This window comes from Lissotriton vulgaris, chromosome 8 (assembly GCF_964263255.1).
Source record: "Lissotriton vulgaris chromosome 8, aLisVul1.2, whole genome shotgun sequence".
Taxonomy (NCBI): domain Eukaryota; kingdom Metazoa; phylum Chordata; class Amphibia; order Caudata; family Salamandridae; genus Lissotriton; species Lissotriton vulgaris.
Window position 1 is genome coordinate 236,259,000 of NC_141696.1, and position 20,985 is coordinate 236,279,984.

Genomic DNA, 20,985 nt, shown 5'->3' on the forward strand with positions numbered 1-20,985 from the left:
TGAAGCGCCATTTGACGAAATATGCGCAGCAGCAAGGTTGGGTGCCTTCCAAGAAGTCTACTTCATCTCCTGGCAATCCCCATACCTCTGACTTTCGCAGGCTGGCGCAATCTTTATCCTCTTCTAAATCGAGAGCTGTTCCAGTGGAAGTTGAAAGTGATGACCAGCACTCTTCCTCGTCCTCCTCTGAGGTCCTTCCCCCACCGCCAAAGAAACGTAAATGTAAGGAACATTTTGTTGATGCTCCTAGTCATCCTACTGTTTTGAATTTCGAGCCTGCTGACATAGTGCATCCACATTCCACTGCGTGGCTTCCCTCCCCGGCTGTGGCGGAGTATGTTCAGCAACATATCCGCCAACCATTTGATAAAGACGTGCATGCGCGTCTCCGCTCAGAGTGTCCGCGGCCTGATTTGGCGGATAACCTAGCGGACACGCCTGAGGTCGACCCTACCATGCTGACCTACTTGCGGAAGTTCGCTAAGGACCCCAAGAAGTGTCTGGATCGGTCCTGGCGGGCTTGTCAGGACAAGGTCTTGGATCTTCTGGGACCTTTTACAAAGATCTTGGATCTGGGTTTCATGGCTAAGGAAGCCTCCTCCACAGTTGATCCTGATGGGTTAATTGAATGGGAGCAGCGTGCAATTTGTCAGTTGGGGAACGCCAACTGTGCGCTCTCTAGTGAGCATCGCCGATCCATTCTCCTCAAGTTGGACCCGAAATTGGCCGAACTTTCGGCTTCCAAGGCAGGGGCTGCGGCTCAGGGCCTCCTTTTTGGCCAACCATTTTTAAAGGAGCTCACTCACTTTGTCAGTACTTTTAGCAGCATTGACAAAGCCCAGGCAACTTTGAAACGGGCCATGTGTCTGGTTTTCAACAGGGCCGGACGATACAGGGGACGCTCGTCCGGCCGTGGTCAAAATCCACCCAACCAAAAGGGGTATCAGTCCCATAGAGGAGGACAGCAGGATTCGGGCTACGCCCAACGTTCCAATTTCTATCCCTCCAGAAAAGTACGTGGAACTTATAAGAAGGGAGGTTCCGGTGGGACTTCCAGAGGATATCAGGATTACGCCACTTCAGGTGAGACTTCTTCCTGCATGCAGTGTTGTTCTGGGGGGCAGGATTCGCCTTTTTCTAGACAATTGGCGCTCAATCTCCGGCGATGCATGGGTGCTGGAGACGGTTCAGGGATTCAAAATCGAGTTCTATCATCCCTTGCGTCAGTCCCGTCCTCTTTTTCCCCTTCATTTCTCAAAGCCAAGTCAAGAGTTCCTCACAGAGGAACTCAGGTCTCTGGAATTGAAAGGGGCGATTGTGCCGACAGTGCGCCACCCTCAGGGCTTTGCCAGCTCCGTCTTTCTGGTGGAGAAGAAGGGAGGGGGATCGAGGTTAGTTCTCAATTTGAAGGAGTTCAATGCGGGGGTAGTTTACCGTCACTTCAAGATGGAGGGCATCCATCTGCTGAGGGATCTCCTGCGGGAACGAGATTGGATGGTTCGTCTGGACCTAAAAGATGCTTACCTCTCTGTTCCAATCTTCCCTCCACATCACCGCTTTCTGCAGTTTCAGTGGATGGGGACTTGGTACCAGTATCAGGTTCTACCCTTCGGCTTTTCGTCAGCACCTTGGTGCTTCACGAAGCTGTTGCGTCCGGTTGTGGAATCTCTCCACAGTCGCGGGGTTCGATTGATCATCTATTTGGACAACATCCTCCTTCTGGCGGACTGTCCTGTCAAACTGATGACTCATCTGGAGTGGACTATCGACCTTCTTCAGTCCCTAGGGTTTTTGGTGAATGTTCCCATGTCTGTGCTACATCCTACTCAAGTGATAGATTTTTTGGGGTTCAGAGTCAACTCCCTCACTTGTCAACTTCTGTTACCTCATCATAAGATTTGATATATCAAACGAGAATTGACTCCCGTTATCTCGAGTCAGACTGTGTCATTGAGATCGTTAGCACGAGTTGTCGGTCTCTTAGCGTCTTCCCTGCAGGCGATTTTCCCAGCTCCGCTGCACTACCGTGCGTTGCAGCGTCTGAAGATTCAGCATCTTTGACGGGGCCTACGTTATTCCAATCAGATTCCTCTCTCGGAGGAGGCAAAGGCGGAAATGCAGTGGTGGCTGGATCATATGGAGGCCTGGAACGGCCGGGCTCTGTTCGGATCCTCTCCGGAGATTGTGATCGAGTCGGATGCCAGTCGTTGGGGCTGGGGGGCCCGCTGCGGCCCGATCTCGACAGGGGGACGGTGGTCTCCACAGGAACTTTCCCTCCACATCAATTGTTTGGAATTGCTGGCGGGGTCGTTCGCGATCAAGTGCCTGTCACCTCTTCGGTCCCACTGCTGCATACTTCTCCGGATGGACAATGTATCAGCAGTACGATACATCAACAAACTGGGAGGGACTCGGTCGAGGTTGTTGGCGGAGATTGCCAAGGAGTTTTGGCACTATTGAATTCAACACAAGATCACACTTATTGCGGAATACCTTCCTGGTTGTCGCAATCTAGTGGCGGATTGGAACTCCAGGTATCTGAAGGACTTCAGCGACTGGAGGCTCCATCCCCGTGTGTTTCGCCAGCTCATTCGGACTTGGGGGCCTTGTCTGATCGACCTCTTTGCGTCCCGTCTCAACACCCAACTTCCCCAGTTCTTCAGTTGGAGACCGGATCCGGAGGCTCTGGCCACGGATGCTTTCCTTCAACCGTGGCCGTCGTCCCTATGTTATGCGTTTCGCCCATTCATGATGCTCCCCAGGGTTCTGGCTTATGCGACACGCCGTGGTTCCCTGTTCTCCTGGAAATGGCTTGCGCATTGCCATTTCTTCTTCCTCAGAAGTGGAATCTCCTGCTCAATCCGCTTCAGAATCTGCATCCCCTGGTTCAGTCAGGCTCTCTCTTCTCCTGGTGTGGCGGATTTCGGGGAACGTTGGGCGGTGTCAGGCCTTTCTGCGGACGCTACCAGATTTCTCAGCAACGCCTGGGCCCCAGGTACTCACAAACGTTACAGAGGTTCATGGAAACGTTGGAGTGATTGGTGTGCTCAACGGCAAGTTGATCAGACATCAGCTGATGTCTCTTTGATCGTCAATTTTTTGGCTTCTCTATCTTCTTCTTCTGGTTTGGCATACCGCACAGTAAACAATTTCCGTTCCGCTATTTTGGCGGGCCATCTTCCTGTGGATGGGAAACCTGTGGGAGAACATCCTCTTGTGGCTAAGGTTCTTAAAGGTATTCGTCTGGCTACTCCTCCACGTCCTAAATATGTTTCTTTTTGGGACGTTTCGGTTGTCTTACGTTTCTTGGAAGCCTGGCCGATTAATTCTTTGTTGACTCGTAAACAACTTTCGGCCAAACTTACTATGTTGTTATGTTTGCTTTCCTGCAAACGAGTCTCGGATGTCCGCGCTTTAGATCTTGCAGGGCGTAGCTTCACACCTGAGGGTGTTACCTTTCGCCTTTCAAGGCGCACTAAACTAATACTGAGGTCATTTCTTACCCTTCACTTCCTGCTCGTCCTAACCTTTGTGTCATCCAATGCTGTCGGGATCTAGCCCAATGGGCCTGCCCAAATAACTACATCATCCGACTGTCCTGGGCGCGGGACTACATTACCCAGAATTCCCGGCGGGGATTCTGGGATATCATTGGGCCAACCAGGAAGTCCAGTGTCAGTGATTCTTCCTGGATTCGGAGGCGGCGGCTGCTCCTCGGATCGGCGCTATTTTCCAGAGGCTCCTTGTGTTCCTGATTGACCGGTATTTGCAGGAGCCGTTTGTTCTGTTCCTTGATAGCGCGCTGGCTAGCGTGCTAAGCGATGTTTTGACAATGGGTGATTTCCGATCTCGAAATCACGGAGACGGTTGATGTTTGAATTTTCGCCTCGCGGCTGCGAGGAATCATTTGGGATTTTGAGCGCTTCGCTCTATTGATAAGAAGCTCAATGGAGTGCGAGTGTTTTGGGTGTTACTAAGAACCTTCAAGTGGCGGAGTGCAGGGGGGGATTGTAGGACCTCCGCACTGCCGTCACGAACCCATGGTATAGGGTTCATTTCATAGTGTAATTTGTGGCAAGGCAATTACCAAAGCGGAGTGTGGTAGTGAAGGAACTACGCACTGCCGTGTTTGGTTTTACATCAAGGGTACAGTTAACTCTGAACGTGTAACTAGTGGAATAAATACCAAAGCGGAGTGTGGTAGTAAAGGAACTACACACTGCCGTGTTTGGGTATTCTTGAGAGTGCAACGAAATAAGGAACACATCTGTGCCCTTTCAATGTACTTTTTGGATTCCTTTAAAAACTCCTTTGTTATCTCAGTGGGGTATGTTTAAGTCAGCTTTTAAGGCTTTTACTCTTTACAACCAGGCTTGTTGGTAATACCTTTCTCTTGTATTGATCAGGAAGGAAGACAGGAGATACAGCAAAAGGGTGGTGTAGAGTCAATCGTTTTCAGGTGAATACATGTGGGTATGGTGTTAGTAAGAACTAATGAGAGTAGGATTAAGTAATGTATTAACCTGTGTATTTTTGTCTTCCAGTTTCTTTATCCCTGCTGCCCCTTCCTTCTTCTCTTTATTCTTTCTGGGTTTTTCCCCTTTTGGGGTTTTTTCCCTCGCCGTATCGTCTGAGCACCCTGTGTTTATACTTCAGGGTGTTCGGTCGGTCCGGAGGTGGAGCATTGTTGCTGCACGTGGATCCTGCGGAGTGCAAAACCTTACAAATGCCTTAAAGATTATGAGGTGAGTACTTCTCTTCTTCGCTCTGATATGCAAGGTCAATTGTTGATTGCATTGCAGAAGCCCTTTCGCCCCGTTACTCCGGCCACGTTGGCTCGCTTGGTACGGTGGCTTATGGGGGAAGCGGGCATTGATGTTTCTGTGTTTGGTGCTCATTCTGCCAGTGGGGCCATGGCCTCTAAGGCCTTCTCTTTGGGTGTCACCTTGTGGGACATTATGAAAGCTGCCGACTGGTCATCGGATTCTGTTTTCAAGACCTTTTACTTTAAGCCTATTGCTACTGTTGCTTCTGTTGTGGTGGATGAGCTTTGAACAAGCATAATCGGAGCCTCCTGTCCTGAAATAGAATTCAAAATTTGCAAACATTCGTGACATGAATTTTCAATTCTATTAAGGACTAGGAGGCGAGGATTATCCCACCCATTATTTGCACATTGTATTTTCTGAAGAATGTTCATGACTTGCTCTGTGTTCAATTGTTACTATTGACTTGCTTTCTTTACCCACCCTTCTTTGACATGTTCCTGTATATGATGGACGTGTATTACGGCTTTGTATCTTTTTTCAGGATCTGTTCCCAAATGACGTGCCTGCAGTGCGACGTTGATGTTCCTGCTTTCTTCTTTGAAGATTGTTTCCTGTTTCTCCCTTCGGCAGTTGCTGTTTTGAACTTTCCTTCGTTGCCATGGACTGGGGTTTGCTTTTGCATTGACTTTTCTTGTACTGTTTACTGCTTTCCTGGATTTCCTTCTCACCAAAGAAAGAGGAAGTGGGATTGTCTACATGGCTATTTATAGTACGGTCTCTATGGTTATGACCCAAGTGTTTCTGGGTAATGTAGTTTTTACATGGCTGCTGGGCATTTCTAAATAAAGAAATGAGACTAGCATAATCCTCGCCTCCTAGTCCTTAATAGAATTGAAAATTCTTGTCACGAATGTTTGCAAATTTTGAAGTGTACCATAGCGGGTGAAGGGAGCCTCTTTCACATTAGTTCTGAAGATGGCTCCGCTGCCACTATCGAAGTGTTAATCCTTAATCTACCCCCCTTCCCTCTCACCCGAAGTTTAGGTATATATGTGCCCCTATTTGGGGGTACGTTGCTGTACTTGATAGGTGAAATATACGGCGCACAATATTTTTATCCAAAAGTGTTCGTTGCTGATACAATGCAGAGTCAATGCAAAATAAAATCGCACCAGCCCTGGCAAAGACCTAGGGTGTTACAAATTGGTGCTAGTTGTTGCAGGGCTGAGCATAAAGAAATGTTTTTTTCTCTATACTAGATGTCCCCTTTAAAATGCCAACTCCCAGAAGGGATTAGTTTGCGAAACAAAAGCGTGACACTACAATACAGGACCCATTGTGACATAAGGTATAGCTCAACAGTGCAACGCGTTTCCTCTTTTGATTATCCTTTCAGTCCTAGATGGATCCTGTTGTTTGCCTGATGAAGAAATGTGCCCTTTACTTTAAGTCACTGAATGAGAGAGTTCCCCATAAACAATAGTAAGGCGCCCCGTTACCAAATATGGAAAACAGCGACTTTAAATGTTTCATCGCCTGTAAATGAAGGGAGACTGAAGGCACAGAGGTATACCGAGCGTTTGGAGATCGCAGGTCTGGCAACTAGCACCATAGCATGACATCAGAAAAGAAATCTTCCTTTGATATGATTGTCGAGTCCTCTTTCTATGTCCAGCGCCACCTCCTTTCTTGTCTGCGATTACTGGGCGGTACGCTGGTGTTTCGACAGCGTTCCTGAAACGTCACACCAGAGAGGAGTCTCCTCAATTGAGAGCCGATCGCATCGAACGGAGAAGTTGTTGATTTCCCGGTGCTTCAGGTCCTTCAGTGATTACCCAACATGGGAGGCAAAAACAAGCAGCGCACAAAGGGCAACGTGAGGGTGAGTGAACGGCACGGGCTGTGCTCTTTAACTGACACAGGCCGGGGAAGGGACTAGAGATGCGTGCTGGAATACATGAGGAATCTAACACGTGTCTCTATGACAGTGAAACTGAGACAGGGTAGGATGGTGCTTGCTTTCACTCTTGTTTCCTGACAACACACCCACATACATCTAGATACTGAAGCCTATGTTCACTGATCCATATACTTTCCAAACGCTACTCAGGCACCCAATGAGTTGACATCTGGTTGATTTGGCCATACATCTGTGTATGTCTTTGGCGTTGGACACAAACAGTCTCAAAGATCGTGACACCTAGCAGCCCTGCTGCCCACTTACACCAACCACCAGTATACCAATAGGAGTGCGAGTCAGATAATCTCTGATACTGGATCGGGCACTCCCCCCAGAGATCTATAACTTTTCTCGGCCATTCATTCCCTATTCGGAGTTAGGGTGACCAACTGGCATGGGTTCAAATTCAGGACAGTGAGTGTAAAATTTCAGGACAAAGGGTCAAAATTCCGGACTTGAGGTCAGAATTCAGGACAAAAATTTGGGACTAAAAAGGTAAGTTTTACAGACCCATCAGAGGAGGTCACGTAATGTTACATAGACCACCAACACAAGTACAAGTCAAAATAAGTTTATATTAGGTTGAGACAACCTTGCACTGCATCTGTTGTGTGTGCGAATGAAACTTTAACACCTGTGTCCGCATATTAAAAAAAAATGAAGAGAAAAATCAAAGCTGAAGGCTTCACAGATCTAACATGGGCCCTCTCTCCCATTGAAAAAATACACCCGCTCCAATCAATCATCCGAAGAGGATGTGATGTGTAAAAGCCAAGGGGGCTGGGGCCAGGGTCAACATGAAAATAATAATAGCAGGAATGCAGAAACTTTGCACAATTGGAGCAAAATAAATAAATAATAAAGGACAATTGTGTACAATTATTACTGCTTGTGTGACGGTTTAAGAGGCCTTCAGTGGATGCACCTGGGTAACATGCGCCAAAAGGAAATCTCCACCTCCCCAGAGCTTGGCCCCTGGTGACGTGACAGGAGCCCATGAACAACAGTAGTTTGCCTTGCCTTGGGTTCTGGCAGGAGGAGGCCCAGCAAATGCTGTCACTGCTAAAGAAGCCCATTATCTTTCTGTATGTGATAATTAGGCTGACATACAGAATGATAATGGGCTGATAGCAGTCTGTGCCAGGTAAGGGAGGGGCTACTGCAGGCTGCTGATCACAGCAGGAGCGCGAGCTGGGCCCTTCAGTGGGAGTTACAGAACTCTAAGGCTGCTTGCAGGGGGGCCATGCCTTGGGTTCTGGCAGAAGGAGGCCCAGCAAATGCTGTCACTGCCAAAGAGGCCAATTATCATTCTGTATGTGATAATTAGGCCGGCATACAGAATGATAATGGGCTGATAGCAGTCTGTGCCAGGTCAGGGAGGGGCTGCTGCAGGCCCCTGATCACCGCAGGAGCGCAAGCTGGACCTTGCAGTGGGAGTTACAGAACTCTAAGTTTGCTTGCAGGGGGGCAGCTCGTTCCAATGTCTGAAATTACAGACACAAGGCGTCCCTGAAAGAATTCCTCATGGACAAGAGGCCCAAATGACAGGCAGGCCATGAAATTTATGGACGGTTCGTCACCCTATTCCGAATCTGACCACAATAACACTGGAGATTACATAGCTTACAACTAGGTGCACTTGGTCTTCATTTCGCCTGAGTACCTGGTCCTAAATCTCACCTACCCCAGCTCCAATTTCAGACGAAACCGAGCTTTTCCTAACCTGTCAAATTTAAGCAAAACAAAAGGTACACTTAAAATATAGGTTCAGAGTGACCGATATCGGTTGCCACTCATGTTTTTGAAAACCGTTGCCTCATGACGCAGAATCGATTGTGTGTTTTAAAAATATCTTGAAAACATCTCCTAAAATGTAGCAGAATTGAAAAACTACAGGAACACCTCTAACATCTTTTCTTATGCCTCGTAGAATGCGAGAAAATAATCCATAATATCCTACTTGAAGAGTTACCTTTTCCAACGTTATACCTTTTTAAATAATCCTGTGATGCTCACTGTCTGTGCCTTAATTTTCGGCCCCCTTTCATTATCTACGGTTAAAGGTTCTTATCTCTTTAGCCATTTTCAGATTACATCGAGGTGAAATTGCCATGAGCATTTGTCAAAGTTCCTCAAGTCTCAACATTTTCATAATACCAAATTCCAAATTATTGGAGTTCCCAAAGGTGAGTAGCTTTGCTACCTATAGCTGCAATAATAATCACCTCAAGCTGTATTGTGATTTTTAATTGTACCAATTATAACAAAAGAGAACAGAGAGGGAAAGTGGATTTGTTCTCCCTATACAGTTATATTTAAACAAATGAAATCCACAGAAGGTATGAGGGTGGTCCCTACAATGGTGGGGAGCACACCGTGTTGTTTTAATACCCCTCACACACCAAAAGGACCCTTGGTGTCATGCTTCATCATTGGGGTCTTCGCACCCCTCTACAGGATGCGGCGTGCTACTAACCTACAACTACGAGGGAGCACTTTTTTGGCTATGTGTGGTGCATGTGGGGTGATTGCGGTGTTAGTGAGTGGTGGGGTTTAAGTGAATAGGGTGAGGTTTAAAAAGCACCTGGCATGTGGGAAAAGACAAGAAACTTTAATTCTTCCCCGTGCTGGTACTGTTAAAAGGGTTGACAGGCGAGGTAATTTGTAAATTAATATACGTTACCTCTAGTGTGTGTCAACATGTTTTGGAGCAGAGCTCCTTCTTCAGGACAGGGTACACAAATCCCCACCTTACTCACATTAGTTAAAAAAATCTGATAATCTGCAGAAAAGTGAAATTTACGAAAGTTAGAGGCTAATATGTGCCTAAGTATTTTCGTTTGCAGAATTTTGCAATTTCTGCTTGCCTTCTGGAGTTTCTCAAGTCTTCCCTGTCCCCAACCTTATTTAATCTGTACATTACTCCACTTGCTGCTTTGATCAGATCATTTGGGTTATTGTTAGTCTGTGAGGGCCTCTTTCAGGCAATTGCACTGGCTTCCAGTCCGCTACCCAATCTCTTTTAAGGCTCTCTCTCTAGCTTACAAGACAATCTACGAAAAAGCATCCCCCTATTTAAAAGCAAATCTGGTGCGCTACCTCCCCAGCAGAAATCCTCGGTCTTGCTCAGCAAACCTGTTGAGGGTTGTTCCTTTCAAACGTGTAACTTTGGGAGCTAGTCGTTTTTTTTTTAGAAGTACAGCTCTACTCTGGAACCGCTTGCCTCTGGAATTAAAATTAGCACCCATGCTCATGGTATTTAGAAGGAACCTGAAAACGTGGTTATTTAACCGGTGATCCAGTAGCACATGGTCATTTTGCTGCTCCCTATTGACTTCTTCAGCACCAAGACGCCTCCGGGTATTCGTGCGCTTCATAAGTTGTATCATTCATTCATGAAATCCAGATTCTCCATGAGGCCAAAATCTCTGGTTCTTATGTGATATCCAGGTTTCTAGGGAAATTTTCTCCATCATATACCATGTAGCTTTGTTTACACACTTAAAATCAGATATAATACATTGAACAAAGCATTTTCTTTGACCACCAAGCAATGCCGAGAGCCGGCTGTGCCACTGCGCTTTGCATATGTTGTTTTTCTGGGATCTGGAAGTCCAAGGTAAATGTAATTATTGTAGCCTAAGTTTATCATAACATAACATTACATAACATGTGTATTTGTAAAGCGCACGTTCACCACTACGGGTATCTTGGCGCTGAATAACAGATGTTTTTTTACCCAACTCAATGTTACTCATTTTATCGACCTCAGATGAATGAAAGGCTGAGTGGACCCGCCGGGATTTGAACCTGTGACCATGAGGTCAAACACAGGCCCCTGCAGTAGACTAATTAGTCCACTGAGCCACCAGACCCGGGCATCAACCTCACCATCAATTTATGCAATTTACGTGGCACCAATTGAAAGATACATTTGAACTCTCACAGTTGAAGAAAGCTCTCTGAGCCACAGCTCCCTTCTGCGGACTCACATTGAAATCAAATGTGGTGGTAAAAGCACAGTAGAATTCAGAAAAATGAGTGATCTGAATAAGAGCGCCCTCCTTTTGTCCTCATTATGTTTGAGTACTCTAAATGTATCCATTGTGGTTAACAATGCCATTGTAATGCCTGATATTGAGGGAACCTCTCCTGAGGATCTCTGACAGACAAGTCTGAGTTTCATCTGTGTAGGAGTGAAACTGTAAGCCCTGGCTGTACTCTGAGAGCGGGTTGATGTTGACCCTTATGAATACAATGACGTGCAGAGATTCTTCACATCCATACTTCACAAAAATGCCTTCATCTCACACAAGGCGAGCTGCGTGCCATTTCAGTGACCCGTTTGAGAGGTACACCCTCTCCTCTAAAGATGTCCTCTACAATGGCAATGGTGGACTTGGTAAAAACCTGAGTTTCGCCTCTTGTTCTGATGGCCCTGCGTGGACAGAGACAGCCATAACTGTTTGTCAAGCTGTACCGAGAAGTTACAATGCCATGTACTCGTTCACTTACGGAGTGTGTATGCATATTCACAAAATGGAACTCAATAAAAAAATTGTGAAAAAAAAAATGGTGGGCTTGGTATTCACGTTCCTCAGAAACAACACTTTAAACCACCTGGATCTTACATCTATTAGGCCAGCAGCAAATTTCTTTTGCTCAGGCAAAAGTGCAAATGGACCAATAAAATCTAGGCTAACCTCCCAAACCGAATCCGCTTCTGACATGTGCTGGAAATCCTCCTTTCCACCCATCCCTACCTTCAACCTCTTCTCTGAATTATTGCACTCTACACACCTCTCAACCAACAGCTTGATATCCAAATCCATCTTGGGCCACCAAAAGCTCTCTAACCTTTTCATAGTAAACATTTGACCTGTGGCCCACATGTGCCAACCGCACTAACGTGTTCCTTGCCATTGCCGGGGGGGGGGGGGGGGGGGGGGTTTACAAACTTCTCACCCCTAACAATTAGTTTATCTCGATTCAAAGATAATTCCTTCACCATCTTATGATAAAGTCTGATGGTGTCTGAGTACGTACTTTCCCTTCAAACGCCACCCTCAATCATTTTAGTCACTGCCTTGAGCTACTCATCCGTATCCATGGATTCCATCCATTCCTCCCTGGAAACCGCACCATGCAAGTCTTCCACCAAATCTTCCACATTTGCCACTACTTCTTCAGTAACCAAGTCGCCCTCTACACCAAGTTTATCAGGCAACCTGGATAAACAGTCTGCCACTTTATTCTTCCACCCTGGAAAAAACTCCAGTGAAATCACTTTCTTGCATCTTTACCGCCAACCTAGCTAACCGTCCAGGACAATTCTTGGTCCCATTCGGTCCCTGAACTTTAAGTAAAGGTTTATGATCAGTCTTGGGGATTACCTTCAAACTTCAAAAAAAAGTCTGAAAATGGTTGGTAGCTCATGCAGCAGTTAAGGCTATCCGCTCAATGAAGGAATAAGTCCCTTCAGTATCTGTCAATGAACGGGACTCAAAAGCCATGGTCCTTTCCACCTTTCCATGAAACTGGGAAAAGATGGCACCCAAACCAACAGCACTAGCATCTTTTATCAGTACTGTCTTCAGATTGCATTGAAAAGGAACTAATATATCGGCATTCAATATTTCATCTTTGATTTGTTCAAAAGCTTTTTGCTGTGAATTTGCCCATTCAAATCTCCTCCCCTTCCTGAGCGACTCTCTCAATGGTTCAGGCTTATTTACAAAATCTCCAACGAACTTAGAATAATATTCCGCCTTACCCATGAACAAACACAACTTGTTTCTATCATTGGGTGTGTTTGCATTAACTATGGCACTCACCAGATTCATCTTTGGTCTCACCCCTTCACCTGAAATAAGATACCCTAAATATTCTAGCATCCAACAATCTAGCCAAAACTTTGCATAAAGAGTCATTGTGTGTATCGATACTGTCACCAAAAATCAATATGTCATCTTGAAAAAATATGATGTTGCTGACACCACACAACACATTAGAAGTAAGTCTTTGGAACACGCTTGATGTGGAGGACAAGCCAAAAGGCAGTCTGTTTAACTGAAAAACCTCTCACTGGTGACAAAAGCCGTTAAATGCTTCAAATCTGGGTGTAGCATTACCTGATGATAGTGCTCTTGAGACCCAATTTGGTAAACAACCTCCCACTTGCTAACAAAAAACAAATTCTGTGATATTAGACAGGGTAAAATGACCCATGACAACACACTGGTTCAAACTGCAAAGGTCATCACAAAACCTAAAGGACCCATCAGCCTTCTTTGTGATCTCACTGGAAATAACCATTGAGTGACCTCTACAGGTTCAATGAAGCTGTCACTGACTATGTGATCAATTATTCCCTTGACTTCGAACGTTATAGCAACTGGTACCTACCTAGCTACATGCCTCACTGGAATAGCATCCGTCTTCAACACCATTTTATGTCTGTAATCCTTGGGCACATGCATCTTGTTCTGAAAAACTAGTGTAAACTGTTCTAGCAAACTACTCACATCCACATCATCCACAACCATCACCTGTTCCACTGCTCGTGGTTTCCCCACTATGTGCAAATCATACTGATGGGACCAGCCTAGGATAGGTAGCTCTTCACTGGCTACGTAAAGTTTCCCGTGAGCGTGACAATCCTGAAACTCAATCAGTGCACTGAAAAACCCCATCACTGTTATACTAGCCCCCTGGTATCCTTTCAACATGACATCCATGGAATTCAACACTCTACCCGGCCATACCAAATCAGACAAATGTTTGGGAACAATGGTATAATTAGAACCGGAATCAACCATCAAAGCCAAGTTCTTGTCATTCACACAGAAGTTGGCTTTGGGACGTGATCTTCTTTTGGATTCTTCGGACATGACATCTGCGACTCCTTTTGAGTTTATCATAAGAACTCTGTGATCCATGACTTCTCCAGAGCCCTTAATTAAAGCAATACTTTTTTTGGTCGCCTTGCACACACGAGCAAAATGACCCTTCCTTCCGCAACTACGGCAATCTTTTCCAATCGCAAAGCAAGACTTTGAGTCCCCTAAGTGAAAATTGCTGCCACATTTGTAACAAAATCATGTTGCAGTTATGTTCTGTGCAGGATAAAAACCGGCAGACCCTGTGGATCTATAACTACCACTTTCAGTTAAAAGTCGCAGCCGAAACACCTAGTTTCTTCTTTACTAGTGTTACTAACTCCGAATCACTATCTACTTCCGTTATATCAGCGGTACTTCTACCACTCAATTTCTGCATCTCTTTCATACATTTGTCTGATACTTTGGCAATTTTGGTGGCATCCTTTAAAGTTGGGTTACGAGCTGCCCAAAGATGTTCTTACATTTTCTTATTGTTGCACTGAACAATTGATTGATCCCTAATAAGATCCTCTGTCATTGGGCCAAATTTGCACTTCATGGCCAGCTCCCTTAATCTAGCCACAAATACATCCACCAATTTATTGGACCTCTGCGGCTGAGTATAACATTTGTGGCACTGCATCACAATATTCAAAGTGTTGGCAAAGCGCTTCTGTAGGCGCAACTTTGCTTCTTTGTAAACATCCTCCATTACGTCACCATTTTGCTCAAAGACTTGTGGTGAGTATTTATAAATATGTTGGCCGTCAGTGCCCAGACACACAGTTAATAATGCTCTCTTCCTGAGTGGCAAAAACGTGATCCTCCTAAAGCCACCAAATAATTCTCAAATGTTTTCACCCTTTCTTCCCATTCAATGGGTGGTTCACCCTGCTGCATTACAAATGATGGAGGCACTACCACAGATTGGCTGATACTCATGGTGGTTGGAATAGAGAATGAAAGTCTTGAGTTCTTTTTCCTATTTTTTTAAAAACGGAAATGGACAACTTTAACTACAAATTCAGGAACATAGTTGGAAAGTGAGATCCTGCAATTGATGAAAGTGGTTAAATCAGGGTCCTCTTTGGACCCAGTTCCCTCTACATTTTTGCGGTTAGGGAAGGAGATTATTGCTCTGGTTTTTACTGCATGACTGAATATGTCCTTCAGCTCAGGGCAGGTCCCCAGCAATTGGAAACACGCTATGGTGGTACCTTTCCTGAAGAAACCTTTGTTAGACCCCCCCCCCCCCAGAAAATTTGAGACTAATCTCTCTGCTCCCCTTCGTTGCAAAAATTGCGGAGGAACATATTAACCGCCAACTGTCCATGTTCTTGGAAGAAAGCTGGGTACTCCACGACACCAAGTGTGGCTTTAGGCAACTTCATAGTATGGAATCGGCCTTTCTCCTGGCAGCGGAGGCGTTGAGAACCACAGCAGATGAAGGAAGGACAGCTGCAATGATCCTACTTGATTTGAGCTCTGCGTTCGACACAGTCTTCCAAGGCCTGTTATTGGAGAGGCTGGGGTCAGCGGCGGTATTTGGGAGTGGTTGAAAAATTTCCTGCAGAACAGATCATTCCAGGTCATACAACATGCTTTTAAATCTATAGTTTGCCCTCTGTCACAGGGGGTGCTGCAGGGTTCGGCTCTTATCCCGACCCTATTTAATATCTACATGCGCTCCCTGGCAGATATTGTATTAAGGCATGGGGTAAAACTGGTGTCATATGCTGATGACACTCAGTTGATTGTTACTCTGGAGCAAAAGGAATCTGGAATGGCATCTGATTTTAAAATCTGTTTGGGTGCACTAGCTGACTGGATGAAACACAGTTGTCTTCAGTTGAATGCGGGGAAGACTGAGGTGTTGGTAATTGGTAAACAGCCCTCACTCTGGTCTTCGCTATGGTGGCCAGAGGAACTGGGACTTACTCCGGTCCCGAAAGCTAAGGTAAAAAAATTGGGGATGTGGTTTGACGACATTCTGTCCTTTTCAGAGCAGATATACGCGTTAGCTGGAGCCTGCTTTGGCATTCTTAAAATGCTACGAAAAATCTTGGACCTACTTCCACTTGATAAAAAAGAACCATTGTACAGGCCCTTGTTACTTCATGCCTTGACTATTGTAACATACTGTATCTAGGGGTGACTGCCAGAAATGTGAATATTTTGCAGAAGGTTCAGAATGCGGTAGCTCGGCTGATTGTGAATAGTCCCAGACGGGCATCAGTGGGGGAACATTGATGAAACTAAATTGGCTCCCTATAAAGGCCAGGGTGACTTTTATGGCCCTATGCTTTGGACAAAGGATCCTTAATCAAAAGGAGCCGAGATTTTTGCTCCCTCTTCTTACTGCATATCGACCTGCCCAAAACCTGAGATCGCTGGGCACAGCCAAAGTGACTGTGCCCAGGGTAGGAATGGCTCGTGTGGAAGGAAGATCCTTTGGCTTTTTGGCGACTAAGACATGGAATGATCTGCCTTTGGATCTACGGATGTGTGTATCGGAAACTATGTTAAGGAAAAAAATAAAAACCTGGCTTTTTCGACACTCGCACGGACGACGAAAGTAGTGTCTCTTTTGATGGCCTGGCAGTCAGTGGCATAGTTAGGCTGCTAGCTTAGGTCAGTTGTTAGAGGTCTGACGGTATTCTAGTGCGGGGACACTCCGGTTGGAGTAACCAGGCACTTTATAAGCTAAATAATAATAATAATGTAGCTCCACAACAAACCGTTAGATGGCAGTGTATAGACATCCCCAGTTCTCTGATGCAGTCTCTATGGTACTGTATACTCTTGAGTTGATTCACTGCAGGAGGCATGACCAAGAGGATAACTGGGTGACCATGCCTCAAAGAAGACTCACAGTAGGCAACCTTCATCGTTCATACATGTGAGAAGTTCCCACATCAAATGCATTAGGTATGGGCAGCATAAACTGCACTTGTAAGAAATGTATGCGCATGGCCACGAGCTGACAGTGCAGCGGCTTGAGCATGTAATTAGAATGTTATTTCTAAAGACAGTGGTCCCTAAACAGTGTAGAATAAGTGTTAAAGTAAATATAGACTAAATAGTTTCTATATTCTCTGTCCAGCCGGACAGAATTTAATATATGATATATAAATTAGTAGTCAGTATCTATACAGATTCAAGTGGGACACAAACTGCGTCCTACTACCACATTTAAACAATTTGACATACAGAAGGGAGTTCAGGCAAGGGAAGAGGGTCTGCGTACAATAACGTTTTGCAGACTGATAGATCAAGAGTACACTATTGCAATATTTTACTTGATGCCCACCCACCTTTGAATGTCAGGCTTGCTTGGCAAATCAATAAGACTTCTAAACGTTTTAAGAGTTTTCCTTTAATAATGAATAAAAAACGGTGATTTTTGTACATATACTGTAGACATTGTGCTGAAAATTGCACTATTATATATCATATTTTAATAGACTTTTAAAGGGGGGACGGGCCACACCTTCGAGTCCCCCTTGGAAATGGCTAGCATCATCGGTTCACTCGCTTCCATTCCAAAAATGTGTTAATCGATCTTACACCCCACCACTTTCAAACTCTACCAGTCAACCACTGGTTTACTTACTGGTTCAGGAATGAGACCGCAAGTGGAAGGCCATATGCAAGACTGTGAGACTATTTAAGCCCTGGGAAAAGGCCATATGAGTGGAAGTGGATAACATGATGTTTGTTTTCCTGAGACAAAGATGGATGGTGGACATCCAAGCTTTTGTGGGCTGGAGTTAAGTTTATATCAGGTTGCAATTAAATTGGAGTCAACCAAATCTTTGCCAGGTCCAAAACAATCAACATACATTTCACACTATGGGCAGCTACAAGACCTGTTGGGGGAGTCATATTAAAAAGTAGGACCCAAGAAGGCTGAGCTCTGGGTACACAGCATGGTATAGACAGAGAAGAAGAAACAACCTATACAATGGGCCTGTGGTGGTGTACTGTAAGCACATTACATCCATCACTTTGACGTGATCTCTCTTCTATACCACCCTTTCAAATGGCTCATTTAAATTTGTCTGACATGATCTTCTCCACATGACTCTTATTTCTGGTATAAGTGATTTCATGACTTCTCCAGCGGAATTGAATCCGTCTCGGAGTCTTGTAGTGATCAGCCTCCTGCAGATTTTAGAATGTCTGGCCATATGTGACTTCTTTTTGTTATGTAGAATCTTCCCTTTCTCGAATTCCATTTCCTGACCTACCAAATAGCAACATTCACTTGAATGTAAACACATTTAATCTAGATTTCAATTCATCACATGTACTTTTGTCTAGAACAATCTTTCTTATAACACAGACAATACTATCCTATCCGTCCTGTAATTTATGCCTCCACAGACCATCTGTCATGCGCTTTCGGTGTTCTTCGCGTTGAATAATAAAAGGTTCAGCAATTCTGCTTTTTTATCATCTTTTATGAATTATGACCTCCATGCTTCAGCTTGCCATTTCTACCCATTTACTTCTTCCTTTCGCCCAACAGCCCAGAGAAAAGTTTTGTATCCTATATTCTCCTGTATGTCTTACATATTTAGAACTTTTCTAGGCTTTTTGTACCCTTTTTCCTGAGTGCCCATTCTGCTCCTTCCAGCCTTTAAAAAAAATCAATGCTGTGAATCTGTATACCTCTAATATTATGACCTTTTTGATTTGCAGTTTCTGCCACCTTAGCATAATAACTTTTACATGCTTTTACCTTTGAATGTTCTTATACTGCGACTTTGTTTGAGTTCCCCTGCTACGCCCTGTATAACACTGTTCCCATTTGTTACACTGAGCTGAATTGGTCTTTTTGTCAGTGTGCTGTTCTCATTGTTATTGATTTTCCGACAGGCTCATCTCTGAGAGTAGTTGCATTGCTTCTGTCTGAATCCTATAACTCAGTATTTTTGCATCCAGATGTGGCGAGGGAGAGGAACCTATTTTGTAATGTTCTGAGGCTTTGTGCAACTGCCACAGTCACTGCTAAGGGTGCCAAAAGAAGCCAAGGGTCGCATCTCGTTTGCATGGCTGGGAAAATGCATCTCCTGGGGTTGGGAATGTTGACATTTCTTTTCATTCTGTCCTTTCATTGTTGTGTTTTTAAGACCGGATCATTTACAAAGAAAGTTGCTGTTACTCAGTTGACTCACAGGTCAAAGGACTTTTGCACAGTGTATAGAAAACAATCACACTTGGACCTGTAGAAAATCAACCGTTCATAATTCTAATTCACAAGTTATTTCCACGACTACTGCTATGTAGTTTTATGTGTACTTTTTTCTGTTCGATCTATCTTTTCGAGCCTGGGGTTTTGGAGTGCTTATAACATTTTACATTTTGTATTATAACAGTCAAAGTATATGCATGCCTTGTACAGCTGTTCTGCACAGGTCCTTAGTTTCTTTTCTCCTCCTGGGACAGCCTTCAAGCAGTGGTCGTGCAGCGGAGCTCCTTGCAAAAGAGAGTGGATCCGTCCCCGGATTCATTGGTTTTGGTCCTGCTCAGAATGACTTGGGTTATGTTCCCGCAGTGCAAGGTGCAGAAGAAATTGACAGCCTAGTGGATGCAGATTTTCGAATGGTCCTACGAAAACTCTCCAAAAGAGATGTCACAACAAAGTTAAAGGTAAGGTACTTTCTTATTCAGAAACATTTTTTGTTAATCTACTTCAAAATGAAAGATTCGAATTTTGGACTATTCTGTACAGGTGGAAATAAGGAGTAATAACGCTGTTTTTAATCAAATTGGTCGCTATGTATCTTAAAAAAATCTTTTTGGTCTGTGTGTTCTGAGGTACATCAAATAGTATCTTCTCATTCTTGTATATCCAATCACTGCCTCTACACACTGATACACTGTTTGCTGCGTCCATTAAAATGCTCATGCATCATTTGTCATTACAGCTCAACATTCACTTGGATCCTACATAGCAAGGAGTCTTTGGGAATGCTTTTGAATCAAGCATTATTAGTTTCTTCCTGACTCTCTAGTCTGAATGCCTTGACCTATTTGACACTATTTGTCACAGATCAAAGCCATATGCTGTACTTTTAGAAGGCCTGATGCTTTAATCAGTAAAGTCTATGAAATTACAGCATGCCCTAAATCTTTAAAATAATACCTTGATAGTGTGAATTCTTGGCTTTATAGTCTCTCTCTCGACAACCTATGGGTTTCAGGTATACTGCAAAGAAGAAATTAGAATTAATCTGTTCTGATGTCTGAACAGTACCTTTTTCAATTCCTTTCTTTACACCAAGGTCTCCCTATACACACCATTTCCTCCTTTATCTTGCATGTCTGCAAAGAAGGTGAAATTCAGCTCTCTTCCTGTCTCTTCCATGCCTTCTCGTTGGCTGAAAGCTATTTCTGGAGGAAGGCCTTCCTTGTAACACCACCCTTTAGCTCCACCCCATTACATAATTCAGCGACGGTGGAAGTGGGTTTTTCTTTTCCTTCCCCTCTGGGATTTGATTTGTGGCTGTAATTTGACCTAATTTCGCCCCCTTAAATCGTAGCCCCCTCATCTTCTTCACTAGGATCTAGGGAGAGAACTAAATGGCGCTCGTCATGCAGTGGAGGTTACACTGTGCTTTCCCCAGATTTGTTCAGGTATGAAGTGACATGTCTGCTGCAATGCAGTAGGCCAGAGCCCTGCTCTTTTTAATGCCACGACTGTCATGCCATGGTAGCCAGTACAGTGTGGGTTGACATTGCGTTCCTCACATTTGCACTAATGGCAATGGTTCCACCCGTGAACTTTAGAGAACTCCTCGTCACTTTTGTGTGTAAGGGTGCACCCAACTATGGTTGTCATTCTACCTAGAACATAGTCAAGCGAGATCTGATTGTTACAAAACGTGTTGAGCGAGAATGGATGATGATGGGCATAGTTGTCAGGTTGACTGTGAGAGAACCATTTAAAGCCCTGACAACCCAAATCATGAGACATGGCCATAATCTGTGCCTGCCCGTCTTCTTCTGACCATTTCCAGGTCCCAATTCCAGTATCCAGAGTTGTCACATCTCACTTCCCCACAGACTGAAAATGCGGTTAGATCATGTGCTAATAAGCAAACCTGTTACCAGTCCTGGCCATTAAATCCCATGCCTATTTCTCTCTCCCATCCCCTCTGTATTGGTGGGGAATATAGTCTTTGTTAAACTTTAGAACTGTACTATGACATCTGGAGCATAAGCATCCCATTCGTTTTTGTACTGTATTTGATCTAGTTGTTTGTTAAGAAATTTATCGTGAATTTTAGTATGAGAAGGGGGTCATTATGGTTCTTGAGTATCTGTTGTTGGTAATGCTGAATCAAAGCTATTTGTAAACGTTTGCGCT

The 20,985-nt window shown here is 44.5% G+C and overlaps 1 protein-coding gene across 1 annotated transcript in view; it reads left to right on the forward strand.

Annotated features, from left to right (window-relative positions):
• Positions 1–6,499: 6,499 nt before the first annotated feature.
• Positions 6,500–20,985, forward strand: part of LTN1 (listerin E3 ubiquitin protein ligase 1) — a 406,396-nt gene continuing 391,910 nt past the window's right edge. The window contains exons 1-2 of the mRNA XM_086934025.1: positions 6,500–6,651; positions 19,062–19,265. Of these exons, the coding sequence (XP_086790151.1) occupies positions 6,610–6,651; positions 19,062–19,265 (246 nt within the window). The 5' untranslated portion in view covers positions 6,500–6,609. The remainder of the gene's footprint in view (positions 6,652–19,061; positions 19,266–20,985) is intronic.